The 14,429-nt window shown below is 45.4% G+C and overlaps 1 protein-coding gene across 1 annotated transcript in view; it reads left to right on the top strand.

The window, feature by feature from the left end:
• Positions 1 to 14,429, top strand: part of LOC119965073 (slit homolog 3 protein-like) — a 758,703-nt gene that overhangs the window by 496,678 nt on the left and 247,596 nt on the right. Inside the window, exon 8 of the mRNA XM_038795337.1 lies at positions 5,313 to 5,476. Within this exon, the coding sequence (XP_038651265.1) occupies positions 5,313 to 5,476 (164 nt within the window). The remainder of the gene's footprint in view (positions 1 to 5,312; positions 5,477 to 14,429) is intronic.

The raw sequence follows: 14,429 nt of genomic DNA, 5'->3' as shown, positions 1-14,429 counted from the left end.
TCTTCCAGAGGCTCAGCATCAGGCTGGGACCCAGCTGGGTTCCGGGATCCAGCAGCCCTCTGACTGCTGTCTCGCCTGGGGATTCCTGCCTCCACCAGATGTGCATCATCAGTTGTGTGGTGCACACCAGATTGTGCCACAGACACTTGACCACTAGTATTTCCCACTGAGGTGCGCTGGGTGGAGGGTGGGGATGACAGTTGTGCCACAACTGTAACAGTTGCATCCTTGGAGCTCCCCTCCGAGATGTTCTCCTCTGAGTCAGGAGAGGGTATCGCCCGGGATGGGCAGGTGCCGTCGGCTGGAGGAACTGTGGGAGAACGGACATGTGGTCAGTGGGAGGGATGGGTCAGTCATAAGGCAATCAGTGCTCACGGTTGACAGGTCCTCTGGGTGGAGCTCAGTTGTTCCTCACCTCTGCGCCGTATGCCAGCATCCGCATTGGTGACCGTCTTGTCCTCGACCACACCAGTCATCAGCAGGGCCCCTTCCTCGAAGGAGGTGAGGATTATCAAGTCCGACAGTGCTGCTCGAACTTGTTAGTGGGGGGCTGGGAAGCGAGGCCCAGGCGAATCAGCCGTCATTTGCAGCGAGAAGCCGGTGGGGCCTCATTAAGTGGATCGATTAACGTGGAATAGCGTTGCCAGCCTCGCTGGGCCGAGGGCTGGGAACCACGTGGTAATTCCCGCTCGCTACCTCACTTAGAAATCTTTCTGGAGAATCGGACCCCATGTGTGCTCTTTAGACCAGGTAGGAGAAGATCTAAAGCCCGCTGGAGTTCTTTAGAGAGGTCGGGTACCCTTTTGGATTGGTTAATCTGTGACAGAACAGTGGGACATGAAGTGTTGGCTAGTGTAGACTTGAGAGATGAACAGACACTTCCAACACTGATGAAGGTTCAACTCAATTTTATTATCTACTTCTACCTAACTAACACACGGTGACTGTATATCTAAATGATGCTGACTTAAACAAGAGACCTAAGTCTTGTCCAAACCAGTTGATTCTCTCAGCACGTGGTGTGAGTCTGTGCTGGGCTGGATGAGTTCTTGTTACACTGAAAACAGCACCCAGAATGAGCGGGAACCATGGTGCCCTCTGCCTTTATAGTGTGTGTATTCTAACTGGTGATTGGCTGCGGTGTTTGTACATGTTGATTGGTCCTTGTGTGTGTCCATCAGTGTGTGTCTGCACCATGATATACTGGTGTATATTATGACAGGACGCATTCAAGAAATAAATAGGGAGAGCACAGGGCCAACATGTCCAATCGAGAAAAAGGGTGGGACCAATAAACCCAGTAAACCCTGGATATTGAAGGATATACAGCATTGGATAAAGAGAAAAAGGGAGGCTTATGGCAGATATTGAGGGCTGAAAACAGCAAAAACCTTTAAGGCGCATAGAATGTTCAAGAGCAAATTTAGAAAGAGCAAAAGGGATACTGGCACGTAAAATAAAGGAAAGTCCTAAATTGGTTCAAAGCACATTTAGGGTAAAAAGATAACCAGGGAAAGAGTGAGGCCCATTTAGCACCACAATGGTAATTTGTGTGTGGAGCCAGAGGACGTCGGTCAGGTTCTAAATGAATACTATGTCTCAGTGTTCACTAGTCTGTGTGTGTGTGTGTGTGGGGGGGGGGGGGGGGGGGGGGAGTGTGGAGGTCTGTGTGTGTGGGGGATCTGTGAAGTGGCGATGGCACCCAGGCAATCTGGGGGTTGTGGCTGCTAAATAGATGTAAAAGTGTCATTACGAGCCATTTGCATTTATTACATGTTCCCGCTAGCATGTGGTGTGGAGCTCGTAAACGTCGCCAGCAAGTGGCCAGAGCATGGCGTTGCCGAACCCGATTTTACCCTGATGCCCGTTGCTCTGTCCCATCAGAGAACACATTCCAGGCATCCCGGGGCAAAGGATCCAACCCTGTTTCCTGACCACATCTGCCTCCTCGGTCTTACCCAAGGCCAAAAGGTAGCTGTGTGGCCAATTACCTGATCCAAGGAGGTGGGCTGAAACTTTAAATAAAGTAAACAGGCTGCAAACTTCAATGTGCTGCAGATTGTCAAGTTTAACTTTATTGTGCTCGACTTTTGATTTACACCCCGTTTCACCACCTCCCCCCTCCCCCAAATCTACGTCTGATCCCCCAACTCCTCCGGGCCCTGATACCCCACCATCATCTGCCAAAATTCCCATTCACCCCACCCCCTCCATCAAGCCCCAGCATCTCCTCCCCCACTCCAATCATCACATTCTTACCCTCCCCTGTTAGGTCCTGGTGCCTTCCCTACCACCACTACCAAGTTCCGAGTGCAAACCACGCCCCCCCCCCCCCCCCCCAACCCCCCCCCCCCCAACAACTCCCCTGAAGCCTCCAATCCCTTCTCAATACACAAGGGGCCATGATCCCCTCCATCACCACCAGACCCCTAACATACAACCCTTCCAATACCACCATCACTAGCCCTCTCCCCCCCCCCTCCCCCCCACAATTAACCGCATCCCCAGAACCTCTGATCCTTCCCACATCCCACCCCTCTGATGCCCCCAGCATGAGGTCTCCATCCTTTAGCCATCCAAAAGGTAACCGATTGGCACTCAATCATTCATGAAAGAAACCCATTCAGGAGAAATAATATGTATTGTTACAACATCCTGGGTGAGTGAGCGGTAGTTCCAGCATAAATGAATTAACCAATAATTTGTGTATTTTCTTAAGATCTTAAACCCTTGATTATTGTAATGATGGTAGGATCCCAGCATGGGTTTTAGTGGGTGGTTGCAGCTTGCACAGTGTCTGACAGTTGCGATTTCTCCAGGTGTTTAGAGGCCTAACAAAAGGCCCTTAAAGGAATAACAATGGTATTTCCTTCAAGGTAAACCTTTGTTTTGAAGATTTCTGTCTGGTAAAGAGGAGCAAGGGTGCTTCTCCCAGCATCACAAAAATACTTCCAGTTTGCTGCTCCCACCTGTCTTCACCTCCCCCTGGCAGAAGCTCCTCCCACAACCGGTCTCACACGCTGGCTGGCTATTGTCAGAAGCCAATTTGTTTCCTTGTCAGACTGGACCCAAGGTGCGGCACTCACTATAAAAATAGGTTGCATGCCTGAAAGTGGTGAGGGCTTCCCAATTGGGAAGGCCAGGCTCTATAGTGCATCACTGATATTGTGCCTATTCACTGTCCAATCTCCCACTATGTGTAATGCACCATTTGCAATTGATGATGCCTGACCTTACCTTAAATTAAGGAAGATGAGAAGCATTCAGCAATTTGACTCTGGACTTTATTCTCCTTCAGTTCCATTCACATAGCTTTAAATCTGTTCTAGTCATTGATTTACTACAATTTGCAGCAAATTCTTTAAATAAATAGTGCCAAATTATTTTCTGTAATTTTAGCTTGGAGTTAAAGACACCACTGTTTAAAAATACATTTGATGTGATCAGCAGATTCCGCTGATGCCAACAGTGAATAAAAATGTAGCTGTCATTATGAAAACCAGCATGCCTGTACCTCGCCCTCTCCTCATCGCCAGTCCTATCCCACTAAGGCATGGCAGCTTGATGACACATCAGGGCACGTGCAGAGAGAGCATGGGCAACTGCAGCTGCCTTCTGCCTTCAATCAGTGAAAGCAACAACAACAGCAACTAAAATGTATACATTCCTTCATAAAATGTCCCTCAGCGCTTCACAGGAGCTAAAAACAAACAACATTTGAGATTGAGCCACGCAAAGGGAGATTAAGATAGGCAACCAAAACCAAATAGATGGTCAATTAATGTCCATTTAAAATCTGGGCGGTTGCATGTTCTTTAGTTGCAAACTTTTAACTAAAAAGGAATTCAGTTTTGTACCGTTGCTTTTGACTGGATTGCTGATAGGGTCACTTAAGTACCTCAGTGCACCCTGTTAGGGGCATGAAGGAAATAGGGAATACTTGCTCCTAATTGGTATTTGCCAATGGTGCATTACAATGGTTGCACCATGTCATGTACACTTTTCATTTCATGTACACACAGTAGGAGGCTTTGGATCGGGCGCTGAGAGAGCGCAGTATCACCGGTGTGTGATAGAGTCACGACTGGGAATTGCTTGCGTGTGAATGTTTGGCGACAGAAAAGGGTTTACAACCTCTGTCAAACAATGCCTCCCATGGGTGCGGTACATCCAGCATTGACTAAGCACCTTCAGCAGGAGAGGACCGGGTAGAGGGAGGTGTGGGCAAAACGAGCAAAAACAAATCAAATCACATTAATCAAATAAAGGTGCAAAAACAAAATGAAATTGTTCGGTGTTTCTTTAACGTGTGGATGAGTTGTGAAAAATCCTTTTTCTTTAAAGGCTGCAAACCAGCATGAAGCATCGCGGCAGGCTGACTGATCAGGCAGAGTAAACTATGATAAACCTGCATTTAGATAGATATACGAGAAACACAATGGAGCATAGTCACAGGGGATTGCACAGAAGTTTGGATTGTCTTGTATCTGCTGGGTCAACCTGCTTTCGGAATAGGCTATTTAGAAAGAAATGTATTTTCCTTTGCGGCTCGGCCACAAGGTAGTCAACTTATTACATTTCTTAGCCTTTACAGTCCGGTATCTGCAAAAATATGAATCTTATTTTATCTGAATGCATATTAGTTCTGCCTGTGACACAACTCAGTGAAGAGAAAGGAGAATACCATTTACGTGAATGAGAGCGACTGCAGGGGTAAGTGACAAATGGCAGTTTTTACAAAGGAAATGCGTCTGTTTATAGGTTGGCATGGCAACAGTCACTTGACTTCAGTCATTATCATTACCACACTACCTCCCCCCTCACACACCCCCACCGTCCAGTAACATCTGACTGTCGAACTGAAAGGTTGAGCATTTTTGACTGGAACGTTTAACACTCAGAAGACAAGTGAAAGTGAAAAAGATTTTCTGGTTGTCAGAGGATTTTCCGATCAGATATTTCAAGTCGATGCAAAAGCAGTGAAATTCAGCTGAACCTCGAGCGTTGAGTGAGGGGATTTTCCTATTCTATGTGGTACAGCATGAAGAGAAAGGTCTAATCTGTTGCACTGTGAATCCCTCAATATTCAGCACTGTGGTTTGGTCATGTCTACTTAACTTGATTTTATTTGTGGGAGGTGCGATTGAAACCAAAATGCGTAACTCATTATTATAAAATATTCTTCAAATATCAAAGGGTTAGAGTTTGCCTGCACCACTTAACCGGCTAGAATGTCTCGTATATGTGTAAGCCAAGGGCTGAACTTGAGTCTTGTTAACTTTTTCTTACCTGGTGGTCTCACGTCTCAACAGGCGACTTCACTCCAACAATCTGATCTGCAATTGCCACTTGGCCTGGATCTCTGACTGGTTACGCCAACGACGTCCCATTGGGCAGTACGCCCAGTGCACAGCTCCCGTTCACCTGAGAGGCCTCTACATCGCTGATGTTCCGAAGAAGGAATTTGTCTGCAGTGGTAAGAAATCTTACCTTATTCTGAACTTTAAGGAGCTTCCCTTTTTTTCATGCTAATTTAACATGTATAGTAGCAAATGTCGCTCATTCCAAAGTGGATTATACAGAACAACATTCTTTGGATGTTTATTTTAATCAGATATATTTTATCTAAAAGCTTCATGAGCTGCCGTCCTGTAAGTCATAAGATTAATTTTACGATTCTTATTTCTGTGGAAATTTTTCCCAGTTGAATTGTACTTTTCAAGTTCAGGGCTTTTGCCCAGGAATATTAATCATTTTCTTTTTTTTGGCCATCCAATGCCGGCGCTATAAAGATGCAAGGTAAAGTTCACTCAGTTCTGTCCCAACAATGCGCCGGTGTCCCTGAGGAGAGTTACCCATACCTTTTTATTAATTCTTGGGAGTGAGTGTCACTGGCAAGGCCAGCATTTGTTGCCCATCCCTAATTGCCTTTAAAAGTTGACTCAACATCAGCTTCCCTTGTGCCAAATAACGAGGAGTTTTGTGTTCTTTCCGCCATCGCCAATGGGATCTGAGTTGAAAAGTCCAAATGTAACCTGGTTGTCCCTTATGGCGAGCATGGGGCTAACATTTTACCAGTTTTGGCTTCATTCAAACCCAGGTCAGAGCTTAAATGCCAGTGTTTAAACTGACTGCACCATCATGTACCCTAAGGAAATCTCTTAACATTAGTGTCGTTCTTCTCTTAGACAATTGGTATGTACCAACACCTTTACATTATCAGCTCGATGTTTGTTGTTATTCATTCATGAATGTGGGCATCGCTGGCAAGGCCAACATTTATTGCCCATCCTTAATCACCCTTATAAAGGTGGTGGTGAACTGCCGCCTTGAACCCATGCAAGCCATGATGGGTAGGTACAGCCACAGTGCTATTAGGGAAGGAGTTCAGTATCTGAGGAGTCGTGAATGGTGCTGAATATTGTGAAATCTACTGTGAACATCCTCACTTCTGACCTTATGATGGAGGGAAGGCCATTGAGGAAGCAACTGAAGATGGTTGGGCCGAGGACACTACCCTGAGGGAACTCCTGCAGCAATGATTAACCTTCGATGAGCACAATCAGCTTCCTTTGTGCTCAGCATGATTCCAACCAGAGGAGAGTTTTCCCCTGATTTTCGTTGACACCAGTTTTGCTCGGGCTCCTTGATGCCACACTTGGTTAAATGCAGCCTTTATTTCAAGGGCAATCACTCTTACCTATGTTCTCTGCTAGCTGTCGCAATGTTATGTGAAATGAGTTTGAACAGTCTCAATACATATCTTAATTTGTTTGAGCCATAAATTTCCCCTCCTAGATAAAACCATTCTGGCTTGGAAAAGTTACACCATTTCATCATTGGTGCTAGATCAAACTTCTAGCACTGTGTTCCCTGTGACATTATCCACAAAGACACGGACCCTTCTCAAGGGTCACTAAGGATGGGTAATAAATGCTGGCCACCTGTAAATGCTGATATCCAAAGAATGATTTATTTCAAAAAGAATTCACCATAATTCACCAGTAATTTGTTAATGTGACATCAGGAGATCATAAAGATGGCCGAAAGAGAAAATGGATGGTGATGCTGGAGGTATTGGGCAGAGCTTGGAGTTAAGCCATGCTCAAACCTGTGTGCTCAAAGTGGGAACAGGTCCATTACTCCCTTCACTTTGGGGTTGCAGGCAACACGGAAAGAAAATATCAATTGCCTAACTGTGGCAAAGCTGAAGACATGACATTTGTGCAGAGTGAGACAAGTGATACTTAGCACTTCACCTTGAGGATTTGGGGAAAGCCGTAGGGTGCTTACAACAACTTACCAGCTATCATGGTTAATTTCTGGGGCTAGCTCTCTGTCATACTGTTAGTTTGGGACTAGACATTGAAGGGTTTACCAGTGACATTGTTGGTTTGGCTGGAAGCCATAGGGCTTCACTGTGATGCAGTTGGCTTGAACTGGCAGCTTGCAGGTTTCCCTGTGATACTGTTGGTTCGGACTAGGTGTTGTTGGGTTCCGCTGTGGTTTAGACTGGAAGCTGCAGGATTTACTGTGAAACTACTGGGACCAACGTGGTTCCTTTCCCAAAGCAGAAAGTTAAATTGTGGGATTTTGAAGATGAAACTATTAGTGAGGCGAATTTCCAACTCTCAGGGAAATAGGCTGTGCTGACCTCTCTGAAAGCCAACCATGAACCAAGATGGAACACAAAGTTTCATAGCTACTGAAAACAAGCGGACTAGCGTGTATCTACCCTATGAAGCCAGGTGTGGGTAACCCATTAAATCCCATTCGTGATGGGTATGAGAATTGCAATTGTTTCCCATGAACGAGGAATTCCCACTATTACCGATCGCATGGTTCAATGAGATCCTCGGATCGGCCCCGCCGGAGTCGGCACCGGTCCTGGCGGAGCACCAAGAAGACGATCAAACTTGACTATCTAGAGGAAGTAAAGGTCACGACAATGCTTACGTAGGTGAATCTACGGAAGGATCATTCAATTTTTTGGGAAGCAGATGACCTCATGTGGCACTTCCCACCCAAGGATTTCACGGTCTAAAATAGCTCCAGGATCAGATTTATGGCAATTATGAAAAACAACTCATTAAAAAACATATTTTTTCCCCATGTATCACAGGTATGTACAAAGAAATTTCAATGAAGTAAATCTTCTTGTGACAGAAAGTATGTAATTAAATAGAAGCATTGTCTATATATAATCCCATGTGGCTCAAAACACGTAGCCACAAATAGAAACTGGCGAAACTTGTACTATGAAAGCAATTAATTCACTGGAGCCATGTCTGAGTCGGATATCCGCAGTGTGCTTTTAATTAGGATAAATAATTACGGATTCCTGGGATGAAGTTGGATTTGTCCTGTTTCAATTATTGAGGAAGTAATTGGATTTTTTAATTGCTGTCTGCTTTCTGCCCTACTTTCTATTTTGTTTTAAACCGGTGTTTAAGCTGTAAACCTGGCGAGGCCATTCATTTGTATTCTTTCCATCTGGTTTTGGTCTCCCTGCTGTAAACAAGATAAAGTGTATCTGAGGCATTACATTATTTACTTGTTTCTGTGGTAACCTGCGGACTGAGGATCACGTTTCACACAGTTTGTGCTGTGCACCAGCTGGCCATGAAGATTCTGACTTGTTCAATCAGTCAGGGTAGGCTTTAGTGCATCTTCTGGTGAGCATCCTGGTTCCGTTGCTACTAACACATTGCCGCGTTATGCCTGGAGCGGCAGGTCTCGCATTCTTTGTTTTGGTCAGCTCTTTTTATTCTCTGTGAAGATGACATTTTAAAATTGCTTCCTCTATATATCGTTTGACATCAGTAATAATAATAATAATAATCGCTTATTGTCACAAGTAGGCTTCAATGAAGTTACTGTGAAAAGCCCCACTTCATCCACTGTAACAAAACCTTTAGGGTAGCGTCTCAACCTCTGGGCCAGAAGCCTCGGGTTCGAGCCCCACACCAGGACTTGATGGCCAAGAAAGCTGAACTCATAAGAATGCCAAACAGGTTGATTATCAGCCTCTGAATGTTTCCAATGAACCTGGTGGAATGGGCAGTAAGAGTGTTTCCTGGTCAGCCATTCCACAGAAGGTAACAGAAAATCATTTTGGCAATGAAAGTTCATGGTCACTGATGCCCTCGGAGGGTAAATGATACCTGAAGGAGGAGCAAGTGAGAATGTTTCCTCCCGTGGGGAAGAGGCCATCAATCTAAGGTAGTCACCAAGAAATCTGATGGGGAGTGCAGAAGAAACTTCTTCACCCAACGAGTGGTGAAAACGTGCAGCTCATTATCACAGGGAGTGGTTGAAGTGAATAATTTAGCTGCGTTTCAGGGGAAGCTGGACAAGCGTTGAAGGAAGTCTGGATTCGACGATTATGTGGAGGAGAGTTGGGAGGGGGCTTGAGTGGAACGTAAATACTGGCATGTTCAGACTGGTTAGACTGAATGACCTGTTTCTATGCTGTAGATCTCTGTTGCACCAACAGCACACCCATGCCCAAGGATTTTGTGACTGCATGGGGCTGCCTACAATGGGAAACCCCATTGGCCAGCTGGCTGGCTGCACCAGAAAACTGGTGTGGTGGGACGGAGAATCCGTCCCCTATATTTACAGGTAGATGTGAACTGCTTACAGTACACTAGTTTAAGAAGGGAGAGGAATCCTTTGGCTACACTCAAGCAGGCTCGCAGAGGTCTGGGAGCAGGGTGGCCGGCTACTACTTAGTCTTAGTAGATACATATCGCGGGACACAAAGTATTGAAATCCACCGCTTGGATCGGATCTTCTAGATCGTGTCTTCAATTAAAACCCGCAGGCTGTAGAATTTCCTCAGGGGGTCACTTTCATTTTTACTGACCTGAGCTTTCACACAGAAGATCCCCCTCAGGTCTGTTCAATTTTAACTTGCATCCACCAAATGGACTATCAGCCTCACTGAGTTAAATCCAGAGTTCTCAACCTGGGAAGTTTAAACTTTCAAAAGGCCTCTCTGCCTGCAGGTGGTGCTGGACTGGATTTTCCTGTCGGTTAAGCTGACTGTAGTGAAAAAGGTCTTTATCCTGAACCTTCAGAAAGGTTCCCTAAGGAAGGAGCAGTGCTTCGCAAGCTAGTGATTTGAAACAAACCTGTTGGACTTTAACCTGGTGTTGTAAGACTTCTTACTTTGCTCACCCCAGTCCAACGCCGGCGTCTCCACATTCAGAAAGAATGCAACAGGTGAGAGAGAATTCAGAGCTCTGGCTTCACAGTTGCCAAATCAGAATGGAAATTGCTATTTGCCAACAGCTCACAGGTTGTGGAGAAAAAGGAAGGTATTTAGTCACAAGTCATCAGCCGAGCAAGAGATCCAACTTAGCTCGGTTACCTCCTGATCAGGAATGGAACTTTCACAGGCTTTTAATCAGAAGTTAATTGCCAGCCTTAGCTGATCGAGACTTTGGTTCCTGCAGAACTATATTCAAAATGGAGTCTGCCTTCTTCTTTCCTGAATTTTCTGAAATGTTCTATCAATCAAAAACAAGAATGGATAAGCCCTGGAATTTCGGAAGAGTTGATTGGCTGCTAGCCAAGCCCATCAAAATGATATCACAGGACCATGCCAAATAGCACACTGTATTGAGGGGAGTACTTAGACCAGTCCACAAGGCACATTAGACCCGGGCGGGGGGGGGGGGGGGGGGGGTTCTTTGGTTCCTTGGTTTTAAAAGCAACGGTTGAAGTATTGGAGAAGCCAGCACAACAGAACATAAATGAATGGCACAGGGAGAACAAGATTTAAATGGGAAATGCGAGGATTAGACATAAGGATCCTGACAAATGGATGTTTATAAAAGGACACAGGAAAAGGCAAAGGTAGTGAAATTTGAGTCAGGAGTGTGGAAGAAGGTATGTTCAAGTGTCCATGACTACCATTGAAGTCTAGATTTCTCTTGGCCCTGCCCCACCATTGTTTCCTGAGTGTCGCTGATAATGAGAGAAATTAGAAGCTATGTATACTCCAAGCGGTAACTTTTCTCAGAACTCTTGCATATAGTCTGCAGAGCTGCCTAATCCCTTCCATTATTGTAACATTGAGGAGCAATGCTCGGAGTGAGGGCAAGGAATGGGTGGGGGGATAATAATTATAGAATCCCTACAGTTCAGAAGAAGGCCATTCATCCCATCAATTCTGCACCGACTCTCCAAAGAAACACCCCATCTGCCCTACCCCATAACCCCACCTAACTTTTAGACATTAAGGGACAATTTGACATGGCCAATCAACCTAACCTGCACATCTTTGGAGGAGAAAAAAATAAGTCAGTGAAGAAGAGAGAGAAAGGGAGTGTTTGGGAGGAAAAAGAGGCAAGAAGCTCGGAGTGCAAGATTTAAAATAATGTACATAGAACATACAGTGCAGCAGGAGGTCATTCGGCCCATCGAGTCTGCACCGACCCACTTAAGCCCTCACTTCCACCCTATTCCCGTAACCCAATAACCGCTCCTAACCTTTTTGGTCACTAAGGTCAATATTTATCATGGCCAATCCACCTAACCTGCATGCCTTTGGACTGTGGGAGGAAACAGGAGGACCCTGAGGAAACCCACGCAGACACGGGGAGAATGTGCAGACTCCGGACAGACAGTGGCCCAACGGGGAATCGAACCGGGACCCTGGTGCTGTGAAGCCACAGTGCTATCCACTTGTGTACTGTGCTGCTCTAATGTAGGTCCTTTACTATGTTTTTGCAGTAGCCTGAGACAGCACGTGCCAACAAATTGGAAGTATCTCAATCTGATCCAGGGGGCCACGGCTTGCCGGTGAATTATAACTAATGATTTTCTTTTTAAAGTTCCTTTGTCTCCAGCTACCCAATGTTTCAGACACTAAGAGTTTCCCTGGACAATACAATATGCAATGGTTGGCTTGCATTAAATAAAATTCATGAAGCATCAAGAATAATGAGACTATGGATGATCCATTGTCAAGAGACCTGATTTAATCAATCCTCATGCTTTACATTAACACACCCCTTGAAAATGCAAGATACTGCAATGAGGCAATGAATTAATCGGCAGTCTCAGAGCTTGATTATAACCAGTCCTTAGCCTCCTCAGTCAGGATATTCTACATGAAACATGAGAAAAGCACAAGCGGAAAATGTTGGAATCCAACTATTGTTTTTATTTTTTAAAATAAATTTGAAGTACCTAATTTTATTTTTCCAATTAAGGGACAATTTAGTGTGGCCAATTCACCTACCCTGCACATCTTTTGGGTTGTGGGGGTGAAACCCACACAGACACGGGAAGAATGTGCAAACTCCACATGGACAGTGACCCGGGGCTTGGATCGAACACGGATCCTCGGCGCCGTGAGGCAGCAGTGCTAACCACCACCACTGTGCCACCCTCAACTATCTCTATCTCACCACCAAGTCCAAAAACGTTGTAGTTGAACTTGGTTAGGGTTTTGTTCAACCTTGTATACAAAAAGACAGAAGTAGAAGGGCTGAGAACAGGAAGCCGTCACTTAAAGTGGTGGTTATGTTCCTGAAAACCAGCCCTGTAAGTGGAGCATTGTTTCATATAGGAATCAATGTCAAAGAGTTCCTGAGGACAATTGTTGCCCAGCAAAACAAATCTAAAAATTGAAATACAGATGAGGTGTCGAAGGCAGTTGTCTGGGAGGCTCTAAAGGCAGTGGTGAGGAGGGAGATGATTTTGTTTAAGGCCAGGGTGGACAAAGAGAAGAGGTTGGAGCGGAGAGGATAATAGATGAGGTGTTAGAGGTAGATAGGAATTATGGAGAAGATGGGGACCCAGCAAAGCTGGAAAAGAGGAAGGAACTACAGGCGAGCTTTGACTATCTACCAGGAAGGCGGTGCGCCAACTCAGACGAGCAAGGGGTGCAGTTTACGAACATGGAGCAGGTCAGCTCCAGAAGGAGGCAGCAGTAAGGGAAATTGTTCAGGTGAGGGATAGGGCAGGGAAGTTGGCGGTGGCTCCGGATCTGATTAACAAGCTTTTTGAGGAATTTTATGAGAGGTTGTACAGGTCGGAGTCACCTGGGGAAGACTGTGAGATGCAGGAATTTCTAGATGGTTGGAGTATCTGAGGTTAGAGGAGGGGGACAGGGCTACATTAGAAGGACTGATAGGGGAGCAGGAGATAAAGGATGCGATTGGGAGGATGCAGTCGGGGAAGGTGGCAGGGCCGGATGGGTTTCCGGTGGAATATTATAAAAAATTCAAGGACAAGCTGGTGCCCCTGATGGTGGGGATGTTCGAAGAAGCGATAGGGAAGGGGGTGTTGCTACAAACATTGAGGCAGGCATTGATTTTCATGTTGTTAAAAGAAGACAATGATCTGACGGAGTGTGGGTCGTATAGGCCCATATCGCTTCTGAATGAATGAGAATTCTGTATCCTCCACACTTTGAGGGGCTAGGCTGGCGCCGGCAGGGTTGACGCCACGCTAGCCGGCGCGGAAGGGCTTGGCGCCATGCCAACCGGCGCCGAAGGGCCTCCGCCGGTCGGCGCGAGTTGGTGCATGTGCGGGAGCGCCAGCGTGTGCTGGCGTCATCCCAGCGCATGCGTAGTGGGGTTTGTCTCCGCATCGGCCATGGCGGAAGTCCACAGCAGTCAGTGCAGAGGGAAAGAATGCCCCCACTGTATTGTTACCTGTGTGGTAGGTAGCATGTGCTACTCAAACCTACTCAAAGTCTAACTACAGTAACTATACATAACTCCACTAGCCATCTGAACTAGTCTGCTATTGCCCTGGTCACAGTGCACCCAAAAGAGAGAGAGAGACCCAATGTGGTTGCCTTTTATACCCCTGTTGGTCCGGCCCTCTAGTGATCATGTGGTGTTATTGATTACACATTAACCCCTTGTGTATATGCACATATAGAGATCACAACATCCCCTATTTTGTGTTACATATTTTCTGTATGTTGTGAAGAAAATTGAACAAACATAATGGATGCAGTTTGCAAATGCATTATATAAAATCAATGAGTTAGTCCGTCAAATGTTAATATATTTAGCCTCTTAGGTTTTTTTGCTTGCGTAAAATAGGTAGACAAGTGACGTTATGTACAAGTTGTGATGATCTTGATGATTATACAAAGCCAATTAATACTTATGAGTCCAATCTTAATTTAAAAAATTGTGAGTCCATACTTTGAGTTTGTGCGGTCGAGTTGCTCTCTTCTTCTGTTGTTGAAGTGGTGATATTGATGTTGTTATTTCTTTGTGAACGTTGTCCGTGTTCCTGTGTTTAAGTAACCAAGAAGTCATCAATGAGGTATTTCAATGGTTGAATCACTTTGTTGTCTCATTTCTGTTTTTCTTTTTTTATGCTTGCGGTAGCGATTCTGTGTTACATCTTTGTTGTCTGAACTGGACTTTTTCCTGTGTTTGTGGTATTGATTC

Source organism: Scyliorhinus canicula, chromosome 4 (genome assembly GCF_902713615.1).
Source record: "Scyliorhinus canicula chromosome 4, sScyCan1.1, whole genome shotgun sequence".
NCBI lineage: Eukaryota > Metazoa > Chordata > Chondrichthyes > Carcharhiniformes > Scyliorhinidae > Scyliorhinus > Scyliorhinus canicula.
The sequence above is the reverse complement of the archived record's forward strand: the minus strand, read 5'-3'. Positions and strand labels throughout refer to the sequence as shown.